This window comes from Anomalospiza imberbis, chromosome 6 (genome assembly GCF_031753505.1).
Source record: "Anomalospiza imberbis isolate Cuckoo-Finch-1a 21T00152 chromosome 6, ASM3175350v1, whole genome shotgun sequence".
NCBI classification, from domain to species: domain Eukaryota; kingdom Metazoa; phylum Chordata; class Aves; order Passeriformes; family Viduidae; genus Anomalospiza; species Anomalospiza imberbis.
This window is the reverse complement of record NC_089686.1, coordinates 39,160,492-39,177,671: the sequence shown is the minus strand read 5'-3', so window position 1 is coordinate 39,177,671 and position 17,180 is coordinate 39,160,492. Positions and strand designations below refer to the sequence as shown.

At 40.5% G+C, this 17,180-nt stretch overlaps 1 protein-coding gene and 1 long non-coding RNA gene across 5 annotated transcripts in view; one reads left to right on the top strand and one right to left on the bottom strand.

The window, feature by feature from the left end:
• LRP4 (LDL receptor related protein 4) overlaps window positions 1–17,180 on the top strand; it is an 83,483-nt gene that overhangs the window by 25,120 nt on the left and 41,183 nt on the right. For all 3 annotated transcript variants that reach the window (XM_068193549.1, XM_068193548.1, XM_068193550.1), the window contains exon 2: window positions 15,558–15,704. In XM_068193549.1, the coding sequence (XP_068049650.1) occupies window positions 15,558–15,704 (147 nt within the window). The remainder of the gene's footprint in view (window positions 1–15,557; window positions 15,705–17,180) is intronic.
• LOC137476647 (uncharacterized) lies at window positions 489–2,543 on the bottom strand. 2 transcript variants are annotated; one of them, XR_011000494.1, is made up of 3 exons: window positions 2,428–2,543; window positions 983–1,077; window positions 489–679 (listed from the first exon to the last, which is right to left on the bottom strand). It is a non-coding gene; the product is annotated as an uncharacterized lncRNA (long non-coding RNA). The 2 variants fall into 2 exon arrangements; XR_011000495.1 differs by having other exon boundaries at window positions 2,405–2,537.

Below are 17,180 nucleotides of genomic sequence, written 5' to 3'. Positions count from 1 at the left end.
CACCCCCAGGTCCTTTTCTGCTGGGCAGCTTTCCAGCCACTCTTCTCCAAGCCTGTAGTGCTGCATGGGGTTGTTGCAACCCAAGTGCAGGACCTGACACTTCACCTTGTTGAATCTCATGCAATTGGCCTTGGCCCATGATCCAGCCTGTCCAGATCCCTCTGCAGAGCCTTCCTGCCCTCCAACAGATCAACACTCCCACTCAAGTTGTCTGCAAGTGACTGAGGTGTGCTTGATCTCATCCAGACTGAGAAGGACAATAAACAGGACCAGGCCCGATACTGAGCCCTGGGGATGACCACTGGTGACCGGCTATCAGCTGGATGTAACTCCAGGCACCACCATTCTCTGGGCCTGGCCATCCAGCTGGTTTTCTATCCAGTGAACAGTGAACTCAGGTGAGCCATGAGCAGCCAGTTTCCCCAGAAGAATGCTGTGGGAAACAGTGTCAAATGCTTTACTGAAGAGATAGAGTATCTGGAAGATAACATCCAGAGCCTTTCACTCATCCACTAAACAGGTCATACTGTCATAGGAGCTTTCTGAGGTGGAAGTTGCTTATCTTCTTTTTTTTTTGTCCTGCATCTCTGGTCACTTCGTTCAGAATGTAGGTTGTGCCTTCACTGGCTTGGCTTCACAGGAAGCAGCTGTCAAATGGCGGACTCTTCATGCTCACTTCCTGTTGGGAAAAGAAATTTTAAAAAGTCAAAATGTCATCTTTAAACTCTCTCTATGTAGACATTTGTGTTAGATCAAGGGTTTGAGTATTCAAGGAAGAAGGGTATTATGCTAGGTCCTACAATTTATCAGTAAAATGAAGAACAACATGAACAGACAGGATCTTGCATTATTTTCACTGCATCTGATTAATGAAAAAGAGACTGCTGCAAAAGTTCTTCCTGCAGACAGCTGTGTACCACTCCCTTTAGGAACATGGGATCTCTTGAGATCCTAGCAAGGGATACTGGAAATATTCACTCACTCACAACTGACCAAGGATGACAATGAAATTTCATGGTAACTCCACATCAGTGTAGCCCAATGAATCAGGAATGACAGTTTCCTGAGATTCTTATTCTGTATTTTTAACATGGAGATAGGAAAGTAGATGTTAACCACTGTAGTGCAAAAAAACCCTGTGAGCAAGTGGGACTTAAAAAGTCTGCTGTTCATGCAGCTAAGTGTGGAGGGGAAGGGATGGGAGGAGTCACTTCTATACAGAAATCTCCTTACTCTTTGGTCACATCCCATGTCTTCTTGTTTCCCTTTCTGCTGTTCATTTGTGGCTTCCCTTCCTCTTCCCCACCACCTACTAGTCCTGCTGTAGTCCTTTCCTGCAGCTCTGTTAACGTTTAACAAATTTCCCTCCAGTTCCTATGTTTCTTTTGGCTGTAGCTCAAGGCAAACTCCCCAGATCCAAAACTAATTTAGGGCTCTGAGCAACAGTAGCATTTAAATTTTGGCTTTGTGCCATCAGGCAGGCAGCCTCTTCACTGAGAAGAAATATAATTCCAGTGTTTATTAGATTAACAGTGGCCTCAGGACTGGACTTCCTTTTAATGTTGTCCTTTTAAGAATTGTAAGGCTAATACAGGAACTTGGGAACCCCCAGGAGCCTGGCTCTGACCTTTTTTTTTGGAAGCAGGACTTTGCTCTGACTTAATTTGGGTCAGATGGCATAGGGAGAGCAGACTGGTGAGGTAGAGCAGGAGGTGTTGACTTCCAAGCAGTGTGTGTAAATCCTTCCATGTTTGTGCAATAGTGGCTTCGGTTTCCTGTAAGTTTGTTTCAATAAGCTCTCTGGGGTAAGAACCTAGGTATAGAAGGGCAAATTGTGCCCTAGTTAAGAGGTGGACTGGGACTGGGTAGGATCTGTTTTAATTTCTTAGTTTGGCCACAAGCTCTTTGGGAAGTCACTTATGGCTCAGGTTTCCAAGCATGAAGACTGCCTGTGGTGGGAGGTATGAGTATTTTGAAATATTCAGAGTCAGCTCTAAGTCTCTTAGGCCAGCCGTGTAATGATAGTTAAATGCCTAATTTTCTACTGATTTTAATCACGTTAGGCACCCAAATACTCACAATTCTGTGCTGTTTAGCTTCCATTTTTTTTGCTCCTGTATTGAAGATAATACTTCTCAGCTTTTTAAGAGGTGTTAAAATTGTTCATTAGTAGAAAAAGGCAACTTGACACTGTAATAGTGGAGACCACACGCATACCTCGAAAGATGTGGTTCCATGACTGGACCATTTTGCTCTTTGTGTCTTCCTCTGCCTGCCTCAATGCCGTTGCTATTATTTAATTGGAAGTGAAACCCAATGTGAACAGTGTGAAACTGGCTGTAAGGGATTCTCTGGTGCTTTTCGCTATTGTGGTTAATTTTTCTGGATAAATGAACTGTGGAACCTGGGAGTTTGTAGAAGCAGCACCTGAGACTTCCAGTTTAAACAAAGGAAGAGTTTGATCACCATGTTCTAAGTGTTGCAAAGCAGTCTGAAGTCCAGGTGCTGTGGGAGGTGTAGGTCGGTGTTTCATGGGCTGTCCTGAAAGCAAACAAATGTGGGTGGGCTAAAATGGGGATGATGTATAGTATAGCTGCCCTGCAGTAACCCCAACACTGACATTCGTGTTCTTCCTGTTGGCAATTCTGTTAGAAAGAACTTACCCCACAAACCATATTTGCATTAAACTTGTGTTTTTGAGTGTGTGTGTGTGTATATGTGTGTGCATATATATATTTTAAAAATATTGCTGGTAAAAGTTTCTTTTTTACTTTTAAGTTAATCCAGTTCTCTGGTAGGCAGCCCAGTTGCTGTGATGTCTCTGTGGTTGTGTGATACCTCTCTCTTTGCCAGACCTAGCTGTCTTCTTCCAGCTCAATCTGGCCAGTTAATAATTGCCCCTTTGCCCCTCATCTTCTGAGGGCAACATAATATCATGTATGGAGTTATTTTTAAGAAAACGACATACAGAACAACTCTTTGTCCCAAGATAGCTCCATTTATCTTGTGGTTTGTGCTTTTGAAGTCCTCCTGCCCATGGGATTGCAAAAACGAACTCCTGCCTCCTTATAGCCACAAAACCACATTGTGTGTCCTATCCCTTCCCTGGAGGGCTCCTCTGCTAGGCTGAGCTCTTGTGGTGGGTTTCCCAGTCTCTCGTGTGGCAGAGCTGGAAAGCTACAAAGCTCAGATGCTCCACTGCTAACATGAGGGCCTCTTTATAGAAGACCAAAATAAACTCCTTAAAATGATCTCTCTATAGGAAAACAGTCTATGTCTTGTCCAGGAGCCTGGTCTTTTTTGTATCATAACATAATGATGGGAAAAATCGGACTGCAGCCTGCAAAAGCCAAAATGGTTTATTTTGGAGCCGGTTGATCTCTTTGCACTATGTACCTGGACAACTGCAGTCCCACTAGAACCTAACGTTCCTTGAAAAGGAAGACTTTTCAATGCTTTCACTTTTACTTTTTGAAAAGAAGTGCATGGCTATCAGTATTGGTGTGTTCTGGGACTTGTCAAGACAGAAGTCTTGAAAAGGTTAAACAAATAAATGAGTTTTCTGAGTTTTGGAGAGATGTTCTGGAGGGTAGAATGTCTTTACAGCTTGTCCAGTGCCAGGAGCATCTGAAAGATGAAAGAAGCTGGCTGATATTTTCCTGTAGGACTAACTTAGAGCAGTTCAGAGAGCCAGTGCCAGGTGAAACCTTGAAGAAAGAATAGAAATGGCTTTGAAATTGTGTTGAGCAAGGTTAAGGGTAATCTGTAAATTGAGAGAGCATTGGAGAAGCACTGATGCAGTAATTAACAAAGATCATGAGTGGTGTGGCAGAAGAAGCTAAAAGCTCAAGGAGCTTCTGAATCAAATGGAAAAGGATTTTCCTGTAGACTTTGTGGTAAGGAAGTGGCTGGATTCTGAATTTTCCAAAGCACATTTATCCTTGCAACCCAGATCGAAAAATGCCACTTCTAGTTTTCTTGGATCCCTGAAGCGCTGAGCACAACTTCTCAAGCAAAGATGGCAGTGGTGCTTTCTCCTCTTAGCTGCTATGTTTTGACCACTCCATTTTCCTTTTGCCCCACCTTGTGACACCTTAGCTGCTCATGACACGGCAGGTAAATCAGTGCAGTTTACAGCCAGTAGATTAAAAAAAATCGGCATTTTTTTCAGTTTTTGTTAATGCTGTGACCTGTAACTGGTTCCAAAATAATCTCTATCATGGTTGGAAGCCATTATTGTTCAACACTATATGCAGACAGGAGGATATATAGCTCTCCTGTATGAAAGTGAAAACTTAGTGAGGATTTTATTTTTCTTGTTTTTAGCTCAATTCATATTTAGTTAGTGGTGAGATGACAGCATGTCTTTCTCAGCTGTGGAGCAAGGAATGCATGTATTCAAATTAAATCTTTATTTTCTCATATTGTAGTTATGAGTGACAGATGCCAAGCTGGTTTTCATTAGGTCTTGTAGGTTGCTTGCATTCTTCTCCATTTAGTGAAGGGGAAGGATTGCAAAGCCTCAGAATTTCTGCAATAGCTCTGAGATTCTGATTCTTTCAGGTTGTTTCCCAGAAGTGACAGAGCATATCCTTACTGTGACTGTAATAAACCTTTGATGCTCCTGTAGCTAAGATAATGTAAAGATGACTTTAGGATAATTCCTTCAAGGATGAGAGAAGTCTGTCTATGAAGTAATGGTAAAGTTAAAGGAAAGCTCACAGAACTTAAAATGCCAATGTTTTCTGCCCCATAACTGGGAAAACAAAGTCCAGTGTTTCACTTCTGTGAACTTTGATATAGCAGTACATTTTCTGGCTGTTCAGTGACCTTCATTCGTAAGTGCTGTCATGCTAGTGAAGCCATAGGTAACTGTACTAAGTGAAATACATCAAAAGTACCTTTTCCCTGTGGATTATATGCTTAAAACAGCAGGTTGCTTCTCTAGCTGGCTCTTAGCAATTGCTTCTCTAGCTGGCACTTAGTAATTTTGAAAGTCACCTGGTAATGTGTCTACTGTTGTGCTATTATTTTCTAAATTTTAGTGTACTGCATGATTCATGATAAATGAACAGTAAATTGTTTGCAACCTTTATGGAATAGGAAAGGGTAGAGGTTGTTAGTGTGGGGGGTTAAAATAAAAGCACACTGAAAGAAAGGGAAAGTTATGTGTCTCATATTGCTGAAGTGACTAATTCTTGCAAAGCATGGCATAGACTTAAGGTAGTATTTTAAAGTGTTTGTCTAGCTTGTGTGTGTATTCTGAAAGGGCCTGAGTCCTGTAGCTCTGCCTGTCAGGCCCTTGTGGTGCAGCTAAACATTCCCACAATGTTTTAGGTTGGATGATGATGTCCTTGAGTGATGTTATGCAGTAACAACCTTTCGTCATTCTGTCTATTTCTCAGGAGACAGTATTTAATTTATGTTTTAATATGCTTGAGTGGAATGATCCTGCATGACAAGTAATTTAGTGCTGGGGTAAGTCCCTTGAATTCTTTGTTGCAGTTCTCTATTGCCATGTAGTTGCACAGGAGCCTGCAGCTATGTAAGAAAATGCTTCTTCATGTTAAAATCAGCATGTTTCTTCATGGTATCCTTCAGGTATCACTCTGCACTCCATAATATAAAATGGATGACATGCTCTCTGCCAAAGAGAGAAAAGCTACAGGTAATGAAATACCAAGACTGAAGGGATGCTTTTAACAGTAACATGAAAAAAAATCACATGGTGGGAAACAATGTTTCTGCTCCTTGGAATCCAGGTAGGAAAAATGATTAGTCCACAGAGAAAATATAAGTATGTGGGTTAAAGGTATGTAGGAGGCTCAATCTCTTCCAGTTAGGGCCTTGGAGGTAAGAAGCAGAATGTCAGAGGTAACATACTGCAGCTCATGGCTTTCTCAGGTCTTTGCACATTGACAGATTCTTGGTAAAACAGATGCTCCCACTGTCTAATGTTTTTGTACACACTTATAGGTAGAGTGGGAGAACCATCATACTGAATTCTGATCTTTTGAAAGACTCAAAGACTTTTTTAAAAGGGCTATTTCTGTTAACATAGGACACGATGTTTGAAGCAGGCTGATATTGTGCTTGGTTTCTTGGATGTCAGTAGTGTTTGACAGGTGTGGGGAACTACAGAACAAAACCAGCATTTTCTACTCTCCTGCCAGTTCCAAATGTTTGAGGGAATCTTGTAGTTACAGAAAGTACATTTGCCATTTAATGGCTATTAAATATGCAAAATGTATCACTGTATGGTCACACTTCAGCCAAAATATCTGGAAATTAGAGTTGAGATGTTTTACCAGGTCCTTACAAAGTAGTTCTGGTGTTCCCAGGAAGGAACTGCATAGGATTCTGAAGAGAAGGCTGGGGGGAAAAGTCACAGAATGGGTCAGGTTGAAAGGGATCACATTAGGTATTGTGGTCCAACCCCTGCTCAAGTAAGGTTATCCTAGATCACATGGCACTGGATTGCACCTGGATAGTTTTTGAATATCGCCTGTGAGGGAGACTCCTCAACCTATTCCAGTGCTTGGTTGCTTGCACAACAAAGAAGTTATTATGCTTGAGTGGAACTTCTGTGCATCAGTTTCTGCCCATTGCCTCTTGTCCTATTGCTTGGCACCACCAAGCAGAGCCTGGATCCATCCTCTGACACCCTCCCTTCAGATACCGACATAGATGAGGTCCCCTCTCAATTGTCTCTTCTCAAAGCTGAACAGACCCAACTCCCTCAGCCTTTGCTCATAAGAGAGATTCTTCATCCCCTTAATCATCTTCATAACCCTCCACTGGACCTGCTCCAGGAGCTCCATGTCTCTTGTGCTGAGGAGCTGAGAGCTGGAGATAAAACTGCAGATGGGGTCACTCAGGTGCAGCTTTCTCCTGTCTAGCCTCACCTGTTAAAATTCCTCAGTCCATTTGAAATAGTTGTCATTTACCTGATACTTCATGTGTGCTTTTGGACAAGAACTTAAGGCTGAGATTTTGATGTGTTTAACACGCTTTAGTGGTTGAAAGGTTCCTGCTTCTATGCTGACACTTCATGTGTTGTCCACTATGAGCTACTTCCATAGGCAACTAAAAAGTTGCTCAGGAAGCAATGTTTCCTATTCAGAAAAAAACCCTCATAGGATTGGTAGATGTTGCCTTTTGTCTGATTTCAAGAACTAAATAGTCAGCAGGGAATAAAAATATACCATGTTGGTTCAGGCTTCAAACAGAATCTTTTTGCAGTCTTGAGGGAACTGTGTGCTGTAACACACTTTTGATAAACGTTTGGTTACTGTGGTTAGAATATGATGCCTAATTTCCCTGTACAAGCCTCAGTATGGACTTTAATCTTACTCTCCACTTCTGCAGATAGGGGAAAAGTTTCTTTCTCTATGATGTGGCATTTATGCATAATTAGCTTAAAGTATTTTTTTTGGCTGCCATATTGTGTCATAGCAGAAACCAGTGGCTAGTCTTTTATTATTGCTCTTTGATTTTTCTAGGCATTGCTGAATCCCAGCCTTTTCTATTAATTTGTTCGATCTGTTTCAAATTAATTTCCACCAGATGCACTAGTTTAAAAAATATTTTTTAAAGGTTGAATCTTAATTTCCTGCCCATAATTCTAATCTTCCAAAGTCCCTTCTATATTATTTCTTTTTCCTCTGTTGTGTTTGGAGCAGAATATTTCCTATTTTGGTATCATTTGCAGGCTCCTTTAACTGGGTACTTATTCTTTCTTCCCGATCATTAATGAAGTTATTTAATGGGACTGGATCTAATGCAGATCCCTATAATAACTACTAGCTATCTCTACCGCCTGCAGCTTGACTTGCTGCCATTTCTCATTATCTTTTCTTTATGGTCTTTCAGCTGACTTTTTTTGATCTGTGTTTGCTGGTAACCCAGCAAATTTGAATAAGATTTTGAGTAGGATTTCATGGCAATAATAATGCACCTTCTGTTCAAAGCCTGTATATGTAGAAACAGATTAAACCTCAGTACATTGTGGTGGCAAAATAGTAGTATACCCACTTGTAGAAGGGAAGAAGTAATTTTGTCAAGTTCTGTAGAAGATATAACTAGAGTTAGGACATGTATCTAGAGACCTCAATTATAGTCACATTGATTATTGCAAGGTGTTAATTTATGACTTTAAAGTTTTGGAAGAAGGAACTGTAACAATTGCTTCTTAATAATTGAGTCTTCTTATATTCAAATCAAATGCTTCTTTCAGTATGTTTTTTCAGTAGTTGTTTCTGTAAATACTTTCCTACTCCTCAGCTGCAGGTAGAAGTTTTCAGTGGGAGTGCTGATCTTTAATTTTGTGGGATCAGAATTGGGATCCAGAGGCTCAAGCATGTTTTTGAAGGCCTCCTATTTCTCTCCCCATGCAGTGTTTCTGAAAATACAGCTTCTGTTCCTGTCTCACTCTAGCTCAGTCACACATCCATTGCACCAACACTCAGTCAGTTTGCACTTTATTGTACCCCTTATGTTCCTCAAGTCCTTAGCAGATGCCCTGTGGAAATTTCTCTTCCTTATGCTTTCTATTCTTTGTGCTCACATTAAGTGTAACATTTTTGAGGTCTAAGGTGTGTAGCTGGGCAGTTCAATAGGGTAACTGAAGGTGATTGATGATGTGACTCTCCCTAGCACTTTGTACAGTCACATGTTTAATTGAGAACAAGCTGGTTCAGGATTGAGGTATCCCTGCTTTTTCAAATTGAAAGGGGAACTTCTAGGACTAGGGAACTTTCATTCTCACTTGGAGACTGCCAAAGTCGGCACCATATTCCATTACCAAAAGCTGTAACATCTTCAGTCTCTTCTCTGGTCCATGTGGTTTTTTTGAGGGTTATGTCTTTTTTTTTTTTTTTTCCCTTTAACCTTTCCACTATCACATGCTTCCACAAACAAAACTGTAACAATTTTGTTTAAACCTTTGATAGCTTTTGGATTGCTCTTCCTAGTGATGTTAACTTTAGTCTAGGCAGGCTTCAACAGCTTGAAGACCATGTGGGTACCCAATCAGAACTGCTTCAGATGTTTCTGTAATGGGAGTAGAAGAGAAGAGAAAACTCTTGGCTTTTATCAGTGCATGGTGCCCCTTCTGACATCAGGCTGTTGTGCTGTAATGTTGCCATTTCTGTGTCTGCCAGCAGAGCTCTGAGTTTAAACAATGGTCAGCAAATCCCTCTTCTAAAGCTGGATTAACTGTACTTTTTTCCTTCAGTGGAAACTGCTATTTGGGTAAGTGAGGAATCCAAAATTTTTATTTTCCCTCAAGACAGGCAAGCAAATAAAGCCAAGCTTCTTTGCTGTAGGAATTCAGGGAAGTGCTGGATAAAGACGGAAAGTGTATCATCTGAACTATGCTCAAGACCATCTGACATATCCCCTCATATGCCCTCATCAAGATGTCTGTGTGATGGGAATGCAAAAGAGAGGCTGGCCTGGAAGTGGAGAAAGAAGGATAATTGTTGTCTGACATAGACCTTCTAGCAATAGGTGGGCAAGGTGTTAAGAAGGCTATGCTACAGAATTCATTAATTTTAATCCCAAGTAAGCAATCAGATGCTCATGAATTCTTAAAATGCAGAAGAAAGAATTTCTGTGCATCTGTTGAAGCCAGGACAAAATATTTTGATGCATATTCCAGATTTGTTATCTGGGGATACCCTTCTGTGCTTTCTCTGTGGAAAAAACCCTACAACCTTATACCCATCTCTATTAGGACTTTAGTTCTCCCCTTTCACTTTAATGCCTTTAATCATATTCCATTTCATTTACACAGTCCTGGATTTCTTCTTTCTTCTTTGTCACTCTAAGTGTCCAATGTGTCCTGTATTTTCACCCTCATTCAATATCCACTTATACCTTCTGTCCTCACAACATTTTTCTGTGGTACAGTTAAAATTATAAAATACGGTATTGTCATATTTTTGGTTCTGTCTCTTGTAATAATGAGGTTTGCAGAAAGATCTCTGCCTTCCATTGAAGGTCTTCTGTAGGCCAGAATTAGATCCCTGTCCATGGAGGGGGAGGAACCCAGATCCATATGTTGCTCAGTGCTGGACCAAGAGAATGATTGTTCTTTCCAGAGGCTTCTGATTCTGAGCTGAACTGAACAGTCTGCAACTGTAAATAATGCCAAATCTATTTGTAGTTCTGGCTTTTCTAAAGCTATTGGTGTTGTTTTCCTTGCAGCACTTAAGGGATACTCTACCATGGTTTTAGCTGTGCTGTCCGGTGTTACAGGTACATGAGGAATTGGAGGGGGTGCAAACAAACTGATGGCTGTGAACTTCCTACTGCTGATTTAAAAAATAACAGTAAGAGGTGCTGTGTTAGGATAAAAGGGAAAAGATACAATCAGAAGGGTGGTGTGGAGTGGGAGTCTCTTTTATGTAGCTGGTTCTTGATACCTGGATAAAAGAAAATTTGGAAAGGCAGCATGGCATTGACCATTAAAGCCAGATTCTTTTGCAGTTGTTCATTGAGGAAACTTCATCCATATGTGTATATGATAAAATTCTGATAGTGCTAGAATGCTACTAGAGACTGACAGGAATGTGTTCATCTCAACAAAAGATTCTTTCTATGGTGAGAGCAATCATGCTACCTCCTGGGAGACATGACAGAGTCCCCATCACTCGAGGTTCTCAAGATGTAACTGTACAAGGTGCTGGATAGTCTCATCCAGGCTCCATTCTCCACAAAAGGTTGGACCAGGTGATCTTTTCAGGGCCCTTCCAAATTGGGCTGTTGCATGATTCCATGTTGTATCAAGAGCCTGTCAAAGGTTGAATTGCTACAAAATAGTTTTAAGAGCTGCCATGTGTCATTATTTTTGTTGTAGAGGGAATGGGTTAGAATCTTTGTTTTTGAAATAAAGCATACCATCAGGACTTAAACAAAACAGTGTTTTCACTCTCCACTAGAAATCTACTGTGTCTGTCAAAGCAACTGCTACAGACCCCACTTTGGTAATTATCCTGTCTACTTAAGTTTTCTTTGTAACGCCAATATTTTTATGAATCCGTGACAAATAAAGGGTTCCTCTGTAATAGCTCTGAGGGTTGCAAGTGACTTTATCAGCTAAATGAAGCTGTGTATATTATTAGGTTTTGCTTTATGGGGCTATATTGTTTGGCCTGATGAAGAGTTGCTGGGAGGTGAGGGAAGCAGAATAACAGAGTAACAACGTACTGTTTAAGCAGCCCTGCCCTCGCTTGCCCCCCTCCCTCCTCCCCATTAAAAAAAAAAAAAAGATAAGCAGAAATAACAGGATGATAATTGACTTCTGCTTTTCAGCTAGAAATGACGTAACTGCTTTGCCAACTTTAGACATAAAACTACGTAGATCCTAACTATTGTTTTAAGAGAGGTGGGGGCAACTAACCCTTCCTTAGGTGACATTTCATTTATCAGATAAATATGAAGATGTGGAGGATATTTGGAAGGAATCTGAAGAAACTGAGCATACCATGCTGTATTTACGGTGATGGCAGATGTTAAGTATGAGGTCTGTGTTTAGACTGACTTCCTGTTTTTAAAATCTGGAGGTTGTTTGTATACTTTGCTAGAAAACTGTTTGGTTACTGGATCCTGCTGCTATGCATCTGGAGGGAACCAAACTACAGACAGTGAAGATAATTTTTTGGTTGTTTGTACCCATGGGCAAGTGAGAGTAGGAATTTTTTTTGTGGTCACATGAGGGATCAGGAGAAGCCATGAAAATTGAGTGATATCAGCTCAGCATGTGGCAATATCTCTGCTTAGCTTTTTTGTATCATTTTGTATATATTGCATTGCTAAAATATGTCAGGGTTTTGCCTTCTGCATAAGTGAAGATATTTTTGAATACAGAGTTAGTAAAATGTCCAAGCCTGCAAAGGGATGTAAAGTTTCAGGAAAAATATTTGTCATTACTAAGCCCAGATGTGCTTCTTGTTGTTCCTGCTCCAGAATAATGTGCAGAAGTGCAATTACATATGTCCCCTTTGATTGTTGGTCCAGTTGCCTGAACAGCAAGCACTGATTTCCATCCTGTTCCTAGCCCACTGACTAACTGGGATTGAAACGTGACACTGGAGCTTTATGTGTGTGTTTGGTCAGCCTTCTGTCTCACTCCCAGTGTTTAATGAGAGTTTGAGGTAAGAGAGTAGATCTCCTGCTAAGGCTTCTCACACAGAGTGCACCACTTCCGCTTGGAGTTGGAAAAAACAGGCTTCTCATCTTTATCCTTCCTGACCCTCTACTGTTACAGATATAGTTACAGGGTAGTGAGACTGGAGCTCTGAGCACTGGGAAATAATCATGAGACACCAAAGGTGAAATACTATCCACACTGAAATCACTGAGAAAATTCCTGCTGCCTTAAGGTGTGCCAGCGTTCATTCACCTTGTTCTTTTTGCTGGGAAAGGCTAGACATCCAGGATTTGTTTCTGAAACTGTTCATAGGCTGAAATCTTTCCCAACAGTCATGTGCATTACTTGACAAGTGCAAAACCAGGGCAGATCATGATTTATAAATTACTAGAAGGTTATTTCTCCTAAGGGTCACAAATCACAAACCATTAGATCTGCACTGGTTGTAATTTGAAATAGTTGAGCAAAGTATGCTTCATAATAGCACTACAGACACCAGCTAGTGCACATGAGAGAGTGTTGGTATCTGGATCATAGCTTGTCCTTCAGCTTCCAACAGTTTCAGTAGCATGGTAAAATCACAAAGCAGAGATGATGGAACATAGCAACTTTAATGAGGTGAGAAGAACAGATTTAGTATGTGTGTGCTTATATGTAATCTAATATTAGTAGCAACTTTGAAGAGCACTGTATGTTTGACAATACAGCAGATTAAGTTACAGTTTGCAGACTGGGACAGCTGCACTAATTCTTTCTTTGCTGTTGCAGAGTTGCCCTGCCATGCTGCTCATGGGGAAGGCCAAAAAAGCTGGTGAAAGGATTAAAGAACAGGTCTTCAGAGGAGGGGCTGAAGGAGCTAGGGTTGTTTAGCCTGGAGAAAACGAGGCTCAGGGAGACACTATCATTCTCTATAACTACCTGAAAGGAGGTTGTAGGGAGGCAGGTGTTTTTTCTCCCAGGTACAAAGTGACAGGATGAGCAGAAATGATCTCAAGTTGTGTCAGAGGAGGTTTAGATTGGATATTAGGGAGAATTTCTTCACCAAAAGGGTTGCCAGCACTGGAGGACAGGCTACCCCGGGAATAGTAGAGTCTTCATTCTTGCAGGTATTTAAAAAGGCCATGTGGATGCGGCGCTTAGAGATACAGTTTTATGGTAGACCTGGCAATGTTGGGTTCATGGTTGGACTTGGTGATCTTAGAGATCTTTTCCAACCTAAAAGATAGTGGTCTTGTGTACTCCAACAGCAAGGGGTGTTGGAGCTTAAAGTAGCTGTGATGAGTGTTTTGGGGTGCTTTTGAGGATAATTGTAGAAAATTGCTTTGGAAAAGGTAGCTTTAACAGCAGCTACTTTGGCTACAATGTGCAACTAGTTCTGCCTTTTTAAAAGGTTGTAGCACCTACAACAGCAGAAGGTGGTTTGTCCGGAATTTTCTGTGTTACCAGTTTGAAGAAACCTGTTTGATTTTTGTGGGTGATTGTGGTTTTTCTGAATTTCCATTAGTTTGTTTCTACTAGTCTGAAATGTTGCATAGATGATGAATTGCATTTTGTTAGAATTGTCTGTTGCTTTTTTGGCCCTCTGGCTGCATCACCCACTTGCTGTCCTTTTGAGCCAGCTGTTGCCCTGGCCATACCTGGTAAGTCTTCTGAAGATCTGACTGCTCTGGCCTCTTGCATTCCTTATTCACCTCCTGTTCTTTTAGCCTTTATCCCTCATTACACCAGATGATGGCTACCCTTCTGTTGTATGCAGTAATACCTTGAGATGTATGTTTTGTACTAAACCTTTCGAAGGTAACTTGTAGTGGACATGAGTGAAAGAATAAAAGGTTTTTGAGCTTATGACAGACTGAATAGAAATCTCGCAACCAATTTGTTGGGTACTGTTCAGCTTGTAAAGTAGTTTGCAGTTAAGGCCTTGCAACCTGCAGTGTAGCATTTGCAAGCAGGCAGCTGGGGTTGGCAGAAATCTCTTCAGTCAGTTTTGTGCAGAAGAAACAATGTAATCCTTTTTCAAGGAAGTGCATCCTCTCTGAAGTTAAAGTATTTGCTTTACTTGCACAAGTGGGTGTCTTCATTGGAGGGGATTCTGCTGTTGAAAGAGTTGCAGAAGTATTACATCAATTTTGCAGATACTGCTTTTCTCAATTAGAATGGAAAACAAGGAAATTATGAGACTTGCTTTTTCTTTTTGCTTAATTGATACAGGTTATGATTAATCAGTTATACTAGATGTATGAGTGAGATCAATGAAATCAAAAAGCCTGAAAATGGTTCACTACATATGTGATTACTACTTGGGGCAGGTATTTCTCTGTAGTTCTTTCCTTATGATCTGTTGTTTAATCTAAGAGCTTTAGGTTTGTTTGAATTGCAGAAAGAAGGAACCATGCAAAAAAATCCAACCAGACTAGCTTGAGGGAGTTGATGATTGATTGATAATCATTTGTTTAACACTGATATTGATTATATAGATTGTCTAGATAAAGTCAGACAGAAGTTCAGGCATGACCTTTTCCTTTTGGGAGTGGGTGGTGTTACAGCCTGTTCTTTCTCAAGGCAGATTTTTTTAAGAGGAGGTGTGGGATAATACCATAAATAGTTGCATTTGCACAAGGATGAGAGTCAAGAGTTGAGTTAGGGTATTGTTCTGAAGGCGGGAAAGGAGGGCTGGGAGGTCCTTAGGCTAACTTAAAGGCTGGAAAAAATATTCTTATGAGGTTATATATTATTGTTTAGACTGCACTTTCTTTTGGTCGGTGTGTAAAGCTGACCAAAATTTAAAAATCCTCTTAGTCTTATAAATGCCAGTTATGCACAGCCTAATGTAACAGTTTGATGTTTACAGGTAAATAATAAAAGCTATTTTTTTCACTTTCACTGGAGACTGAAATGTCTAAAATAGTGACATACAAAAGGTTTGCATCTAAAATGTTTAGGGTTTGGAGAAGACCCTTCAAATAGCAAGGATTCTACTTCAGAGAGTTTTCCCTTGTATTGTGAACTAAGTGAAGAGCAGCAGCAGCACTGTGGTCTAGGAGAAGACTGACTTTGTAAAATAAAAGGGGTGTTCTGATACCTGGCATTCCTTGAACGTTTGTGATTAGTGCTGAGATATTTTTCAGCTGATTCCCAAGTCTCTTTTTGGCAGATTGCATATGCTGTTGCCTTCAAAGAACCACTTTCCAAGAAACTGTGCATAGTAATTGATCTCCAATTTCAGCATGTGAGGAGGGTGAATATTTTCCTTTGCAGTCAAGGATGTGTTCATACACAGTAGTGTATACACACTCTCTGTGTGTACAGAGAAAAATTGGATGTCACTTTGTATTTAATGTTTACTCTAAAATAGATGGGATCTCTTCAAAACATCTTTCTTTCTTTTTTTCTTCCTCTACAGGTGTTACAAGTAGCACTGAGTGCTCCTGTGGGCGTAATCATTTTACCTGTGCTGTCAGTGCTTTTGGTGAATGCACGTGCATCCCTGCTCAGTGGCAATGCGACGGAGACAATGACTGTGGGGACCACAGTGATGAAGATGGCTGCAGTAAGAATACCATCCTTGACTTGTGTTTGGGAAAATTGACTATCTTTTTCTCTGTAGGTGCTGCCCTGTTTTACAGGCACATCCTACAATTTGTGTGACAAATGTTTTTGATTGTAGATTACATACTTTTGACTGACTTGGAGTCGAACAAAGCCATTGTCCACTGATATAAAACATAGTGAAAGCCCAACTTCGGCTTTTTTTTTTCAGCTGATTTTAGATGGTGGTTGGACATTAATATATTAGAGGGAGAGGAAGGGCAGAGAAAAGTACCTCTCATTTTTCCACTCTTGCATAAGCACTATCTTCGAGTTAATTTATAGGATTTTGCTGTAAATATTCATGGAAAATAAACAGTATGAAGAGGCATATTGAGGGTGTCTGCCCTCTTAAGTAACATTCTAGTTTCTGTCCTTGCTGCCCTGTGAAAGGAGGAAAAGGCAAGCGCTGAAATAACATTCATTGGTCTTGGGATCTGCTGAGAGATGTTACCTTGCAGGTACTATTTATCTGCATCTGTGTAGCTGAGCCCAGCTAGGTGAGAACTGATGTGAAACATCATTCTGAGTGGGTGTAGCTTGACAGAGATGAATAAAGAAAGCCTCTTTCTGTGGAAACCCAAATAAGTTCCTTTTTTGCCTCATCTCTTTGTATTCCACAGAGCATGGTAGAATTGAAGAGTAGGGAAAAAAAATGCCTGGTCTCATGAAACTCCTTTCCTAAAAGTTGCCCTAGAGCTGAAAATTTAAGGCTCCTGTCAATGGACATGAGAGAGAAATTTATCTTCCTCTGCTGGATCTTTCTCTAACCTTTCCTGGTTTCTGCTGTTGATTACTGTATGGAAAGGAGCTTTCCTAATCTTTTAAATATTGTCTTAAAGAATCTCTTCTTCCTTAGATGTGGGAGATATCAACCCATCTTCACAAAAATTTCCTTCCTTCTCAATTATTTTTTCTTAAAATTTTGCAAACATTGAGCAACATGGAAGACCTTGAGTCTTGGGGAGGTGAGGCGTATCCGATAGCTAAGCTGGTTTTACTGGTTTTTTACTAAGCACAGAAGAAAATTCCTTTCTTGTGGAGATTTTGTAGGTAGGTGAGGAGATTGGGGGATGCTGGTGGTATTGTTCTAACTTTTTTTTGGTGGGCTCACTAACAATATAGATGAGAGGTACTTCTTGATATGATTTTCTTGGTAATTCAACAACTTCCAGCACAAAAAAATGCAAGCTAAGCAAGCATGGTAGGACTTGGGGGCGGGAAAGATAAGATCTTCCATAGGAATTAGCAGGAGGTGCTAGCAAGGGTTGCTTCATACAGCGTATACTTAAACTGTGAATCCCCTTGCCACAAAACATTGATTCTGAAACTTCAAACATTCTCAAACAGCAATCTGACAAGTTTATGGATGTATAATCCACTAAGGGCTGTTAAGGATGAATATGCCACCTCTTGTTTGGGAAGTCTTTGTATTACA